At 42.2% G+C, this 6,878-nt stretch overlaps 1 protein-coding gene across 1 annotated transcript in view; it reads right to left on the reverse strand.

Moving 5' to 3' along the window:
• Nucleotides 1-6,878, reverse strand: part of LOC102818476 (general transcription factor II-I repeat domain-containing protein 2-like) — an 80,760-nt gene that overhangs the window by 17,568 nt on the left and 56,314 nt on the right. The window contains exon 9 of the mRNA XM_006859843.1: nucleotides 3,150-3,206. Within this exon, the coding sequence (XP_006859905.1) occupies nucleotides 3,150-3,206 (57 nt within the window). The remainder of the gene's footprint in view (nucleotides 1-3,149; nucleotides 3,207-6,878) is intronic.

Genomic DNA, 6,878 nt, shown 5'->3' on the forward strand with positions numbered 1-6,878 from the left:
ACTCATAAAGATTTACAGTCTCACAGTGACCCTATAAGAATGTAAATCTTTATGGGGGCAGACAGACTCACCTTTCTCCTGTGGAGTAGTTGGTGGGTTTGAACCACTGCCTTTGCAGTTAAGCACCACCAGGGCTCCTTCATATTCAGACAAAAGATACAAATAAATTCCAGTGAAAAAAGAATGAGAAGAATGCCTGGCAGGAGATCATCTCCAGATGACTTCTGCTGTTAAAGTGCCATCTGACTCATAGTAACCCTGTACAGGGTTTCCAAGGAGCAACTGGTAAGCTTAAACTGCCGACTTTGCAGTTCAAACGACCTTTCAGTCCAGTGCCACACTAGAACTCCCTAGATGGCATTAATGGTTAGTAAAGGAATAAAGGAGGCACCCTGGTAGCGTAGTGGGTTATGTGCTGGGCTACTAACTAGTTGTTCAAAGCAACTAGAAGCTTCTCGGGAGAAAGATGAGGCTTTCTGCTACCGTAAAGATTTACAGCCTCGGGAACCCTACCCAAGCTCGCTATGAGTTGAGAACAACTTAACAGCACACAACAACAAAGGAAAAAAGATTAGGACTCAAGGTTGCTGTTCAACCTTTGGGGGAATATACCAGGGACCACTGTTGTTTTTTGTTTTGTTATTTCAACCTTCTGGAATTTGAGAACTGTTTTACAATAAAAAGTAAAACAACCACCCCGTCTATGAAAACAAATTCAGCTCTACTGCGATAATAAAGTTCTCTGTAAAAATTAAGTATCTCCAATAGTGAATAATTGTTATCAGGACTGCTTGTGAGGGTTGGAAATGTAAAGGTAGATGTTTTGTAGCAAGGAAGGGGAGTGATTGACTTTGCAGTCCAGGAGAGGAGGTCTCTGGGACCATCAAGGGAGAAGAGTGGAGAGCAGGACCCTACCCAGAGAAGCAGTGATGCCTGAGATGGAGGCAGAGACAATGACGTGGAGAGATGGAGCAGCTGGGGAATTTAGACCCAGAGAGGGAGAGGGGCTGTGTGCTGATGATGGGGGGTGGGGGAGCGGAGGGGCCAGGCTTGTAGGATATACCCTTTGTTTGGTTGATGATGCATGGAGGGGATTGTAACCATGGCAATGGATATACCATAGGATGAATGTAAAACTAATGTTCTCCCATGGAAACTATCACATAATTCACAATAAAACATTTTAAAAAGAGATGATCCTCAGACTATCAAGAAGGAAAAGCATGAGTAGAGTGTGAGATCCCTACCTAAAAAAGTAGCGACAGCTGAGACGGTGGAATTTGTGGTGACATGGAGAGATAGGGCAACTGTGGGCTCTAGGCTCATGGACTCAGTACGGCTGTGTGCCTGGGGGCAGGAGGCTGGATTGCAGAATATGCCCCTTGAACATGTAAATGACTATACTTTTTCATTTCCTACACATACATCACATATTTTGCTTTGTTCATTTGCGAAATAAAATGTAAATGGGGATCCACAGGGAGGAAGTCAGATAAATGGTGTTGCAGGGAGGAATGATAATCATTAAGATGAAACAATTTGTTGAATGTAAAGCTGATGACCTTGTCTGTAAACCTTCATTCAATTCACAATAAACAGTTAAAAAACAACAATCAACAATAACAACAAAATGAAGTATCTCAAAGGCCATTATTCGATGAAAGAACTCAAGTATCATTTCTGCAACTGTCGTCCACAAGGTGACACTAAGAAATAGCCAGCCGATCACTATAAAACAAGCGCTAACAAGGGTAGGTAAAGTGGTTTGAGACATTCAAACCAGATTCAAACTAACCTTAAAACGATTACCCAACACACACACCTCATCCAAAGATGGTCAAAGATTATACTGAATATAAAAGAAAAGAAACCAAAAAATTAAAAGAAGTTATATGAACAGACACTTGCCTTCTTGGCTTTTATGCAATTAAGTTTGAGATGATTAATTTTTTGAGTAAATGAACAAAAACTGGGCTTTACCATGGAAGAGAATCTCTTTCTTTGGGGAAATTTGCTCAAAATTCTCATTGGCTTGGAGAGCTGTATAAATTGTTAGAAGACTGTCAGAACCACCTTCCCCAAAAGAGGGCTCCAGCCCCCAAACCAGAAAAGCTACTAAAAACAGCTGCAAACCAGTTCTTTGGAGAATATTCCTGACTTAAAGGGGGAAAAAAAAAAAAGATCTTGGTGCTAAAGTATACAATTCCTGTTGTTGTTATGTGCCGTGGAGTCGGTTCCGACTCATAGCGACCCTGTACAGGGTTTCCGAGGCTGTATATCTTTACAGGAGCAGAAAGTCTCATCTTTCTCCCACAGGATAGCTGGTAGTTTCTAACTCTGCTGACCATGAGATTACCAGCCCAATTCGTAACCACTACGCTACCAGAGAGACAAGAATCTTGCTTGTAAATGGATGGATAGATCAAGCCTCCGCATTTGGAGAGGAAATCTCCATATGTAATTTTATCTTGGACATGTATCAACCACTTCAAGAGTTCAGGTTTTATACATGATGCTTGAAATTTATATCTGGATGGAGAGAAAATATTAGAATAGAAAGAAATTTTGCTTCAAATTCTAGAATTTTCTAAAATGTTGTTCAACTGTGTTCAACAGAATTTGGGTATGCCACATCTACAAGACAAAAAATGGGAGCAAGTCCCAAACACCCCTTTGCTGTTGTTGTTCAGTACCATTGATCGGATTCAGCAAACACCCCTGCTGACATGTTTTCTTAGCACTAAACCTCTACCTCCAGGCTTTTTCTGGGGTGTCACATACAGACCAGAACTGTCAGAGTGACAGAGCCCTCGGTCCACAGTCCAAAGACCAGGGGACAACTCAACCAATTCTCCAAGATGTATGCCACGATGTCACCTTCTTTGTTCAAACCCCCAAACCCAAAGCCAACTGCTATTGAGTTGGTTCCAACTCACAGAGACCTTTTGTTAGGTTTCCAAGGCTTCAAATCTTTACTGGAGCAGAAAGCGCTACCTTTCTCCCAAAGAGTGGCTGGTGGGTTTGAACTGCCAACCTTGTGGTTAGCAGTCCAGTGCTGATTCTTAAGCAACACCAGAGAGGTATTTAAAAGAGTGTATTTAAACATTGTAAATGGAAAATCATGAAGTAGAATGCCTCATTTTTCTGACCTTCCATTGGCAGTTCCATGTCTACCATTTCCCTGCTTGAGGAAGAATGATGGTGTGCTGAAAGACACAAAACAATAATGAACAAAGGCAGAAATGCAAATAGATAGAAAAAAAGAAATCATTGAATACCATACATTGAATTCAAGACCCGGGCAGGAACACATATGAAACACTTTTTTACTCTTTGAAATAAAATTCAAACAAGTGATCCTTCTATACTGACTTTTCTTTGTCCCTTTCTCTTAAAGATGTTCATTTTCACACTGGAAACTTCAAACTCATGCAAGAGCAGAGAGATGGTACAATACAGTCTACACCCTGACCCCCAGCACCAACCCCCAGAATCCTGTTTCCTCTGTGCCCATCTTATCCACCAATCCCCATGGAAGTAAATTCCAAGAATCATAGAATTAAATATGCAGCTACTTCAGTATGTTGGATGAAAAGGTAAGGACTTGTCCTTCTGTCCATCACAATTGCTGTTGTTGTTAAGTGTTGTTGAGCTGGTTCTGACTTATAGCGACCCTGTATGCGTGTGTTTCCAAGGAGCGCCTGGTGCGTTTGAACTGTTGACCTGGTGGTCCAGTGTTTATCTTACAGTGTGATTCTCTGACTCCAATATCATAATTTAAAAGCCGAAAGCCACTGTCACCGAGTCGATTCGTGCTCATAGCGACACTGTAGGTCAGAGTAGAACTGCTTCCTGCGGTTTCCAAGGCTATAAATTTACGGAAGCAGAAGGCTGCATCTTTTTCCCTCAGAGTGGCTGGTGGGTTTGAACTGTTAGCAATTGAGCACTTTAACCACTGTGCTACCACAGCACCTCTGTCCTACAGGGTCACTATGAGTTAGAATTGATTTGGTGGCATTGAGCTGGTGTTTATATCATGATTGTTGTTGTTGATAGATGCCATTGAGTCACTTCCGACTCATAGCAACTCTGGTTTCTGAGCTGTGGCTGGTGGGTTTGAACCTGTGATCTTGCAGTCCAGTGCTTATCCTACAGCGCCATGCCAGGGCTCAACTTTAAAACAACAAATTGCTGTTGTTATTAACTACTGTCAAGTCAGTTCCAACTCATAGTGATCCAGTACAGCAGGGTTGGGGAACTTTTTTCTGCCAAAATGTGTAAACAGAATGTGTGGGCCATACAAAATTATCAACTTACAAATTAACCTGCTACATTTGTTCAAACATTTAATTAGCTCACTCCTACACTTAACAACAGCAATCTGATGGAGTCCTGGTTTGGCTGTATAAAATAGCGACCCTGTATAGGGTTTCTGAGGAGCAGCTGGTGAGCTTGAACCACCGACCTTGCAGTTCAAACGGTTTTGCAGTGTGGAGCATTAACCCACAGCGCCACACCAGGACTCCTAGTATGGCCCTTAGACTCCTTTCAAACCTGGAACTGAACCCACCCCTGCAGCCAAACAGCCAAACAGGCAAAAGTGAACAATGATTTGTGAGGAAGGTGCCCCTCAGAACAAGGAACCATAGGCAGCCAAAAGGGCACTATTTGCCCCCAAACAAAGCTCAGGAGGAGGAAGGGGCAGGAAAGAAGAATGAATGGAAATGGGGAACCCAGGGAAGGAAGGAAAGAGTGCTGGTACACTGAGGGAAATGCAACAAAATGTGTACAACTTGTTGAATGAAAAATTAATTTGTTCTATAGACTTTCCCTAAACCACAATTAAAACAACAACACCCCAAATTAACCTATTACAATTTTTCATTTGGAAATACATTTCCTTCTACTTAAAAAAAAAAAAACTACTTCCTCAACTCCCTGACCCCCAACAGCAAGTTTCTTCTTTGGGGTTTGTCTGAAGTTTTCTTGATGCGTTCTGGGACAGAATAATGCCCAGGCATGGGAGAGAGTTCATTTTGATCACCGGGTCCAGGTTGTGTCTGTGTCTCCGCTGGCTGACCATTGCTTTTTCTTCTTCTTGCTGAGTCTACATCAAGTGGACAGTAATGGGCTTTGGCTTGGTTGTAACTAACAAGCGGGCTCTGGGAGGAAACTTAAAACGTGCAACTATCCTGCTCCTCATGTAAAATTCATTGTAGATTTAGCATCCACTGATGATTTCAAAATACGGAGTTTCTTAGTTCTCTAGTGCGGATATGAAAGAAACACCACAAGTGGATGGCTCTAACAAGCAGAAATTTAGGAGGCTAGAAGTGCAGGTTCAGAATACTGGGTTTTGGGGAAGGCTTTCTCATGTTGTCAGCAGTGAGGAAAAGTCCTTGTCTCCTTTCAGAATATGTAAGCCCAATGCTCCTTGGCGACTTCTGTGTGTTTTGGTATCAATTTTCCCCTGGATCCAGATGTTTCAGAGTGAAGGGACCTGGGTCCACTCCTGGCTCTGAGATCTGCTTGCTAGTCTAATCTCTTTCATAGCTCAAAAGAGATTGACTCAAGATACAATCGAATCTGGTAGACTGTATCCAGCCTCATTCATATGATGTTGTTGTTGTTGTTAAGTGCCATCGAGTCGGGTCCGACCCATAGCGACCCTGTGAGAATTTACAACACATAGGATACTTACATCAGATCAGTACTGATCACAGGACCAGATCAGTTCAAAACCAGGAGCTTTGGTGGGCCTCAACATGTGAAATATATCACAGAAAGCTGTCAGTGTCTGAAAATTAATGAATGGTTTCCAATACATGCTCGGCTGCTTTGAGTTCCAAGAATAGCATACTAAAAATTTAGTGGCAGAGAAGCTCCTTCCTACTGAAGACCTCCCCTTCTTCTGCCAAGGACCATGTTCAGCAGACTAATCTTTGTAACAGTGTTGATGGCCTCCCCGGAGGGCTTCACTAGCAGTGCAATGAGTGGGACCAAGGCAGCCAGGTTGGGACAGCATTTGGGATCTGCTGTCACTGCCCAGCCTGAGCGCTGTAACTGATTTCAACACACAGACCCAAGAACCTGTTACAAGGTTACCAGTCTTTAGGAGTCCTTGCTGATGCATCTTTGTTTCCAAAAGCTCTACTCCCAACAAAAGCAGGGAGTACTGGGTACAATCATGGCTATGGTAACTCTTAAGGAGCCCTGGTGGAACAGTGGTTAAGTGTTGGACTGCTGGCCAAATGGTTGGCGGTTCAAACCCACTAGCTGCTCCATAAGAGAGAGATGAAGAAGTGGGCTGCTTCTGTAAAGATTTGTTATTGTTGTTGTGAAGCACTATCGAGTCACTTCTGACCTTGGAAATCCTACAGAGCCATTTGACTATGTTTTGTTAGGTTGTTATGACTCAGAATGGACTTGAGGGCTATAGGTTTGTTTGGTTTTTGGTGATGGTAACTCTTCGCTTGCTAAGGAAATGCCTAATTGTTTTCAGAAGCACTGCGCGGTTGCTGTGGAAACAGTTCCATAAAAAAAACGACATAGTCAACTACCATTGGATTTAGCAATTTCACTGTTAGATATACACGCATGAGGATTGAAAACAGGCATAAATCTTGTACAAAATGTTCATAACCGCATGAGTCACTATTGCCAAGAGGTGAAATCAACACATATGTCTATGAATGGATGTGTGGGTCAACAAAATGTGGTATACCCCAAAATGGAATATTATTCAGCCGGAAAAAGAAATGAAGTACTAACATATGAGGAGACTTCAAAAAGTTCATGCAAAAAAAGAATGGAAAAAGAATGGAATTTCTCTATGAACATTTTGAAGTACTCTCATACATACATACATACATATATAT

The sequence above is a fragment of the Chrysochloris asiatica genome, unplaced genomic scaffold (assembly GCF_000296735.1).
Source record: "Chrysochloris asiatica unplaced genomic scaffold, ChrAsi1.0 scaffold00034, whole genome shotgun sequence".
In the NCBI taxonomy this organism is placed as follows: Eukaryota; Metazoa; Chordata; class Mammalia; order Afrosoricida; family Chrysochloridae; genus Chrysochloris; species Chrysochloris asiatica.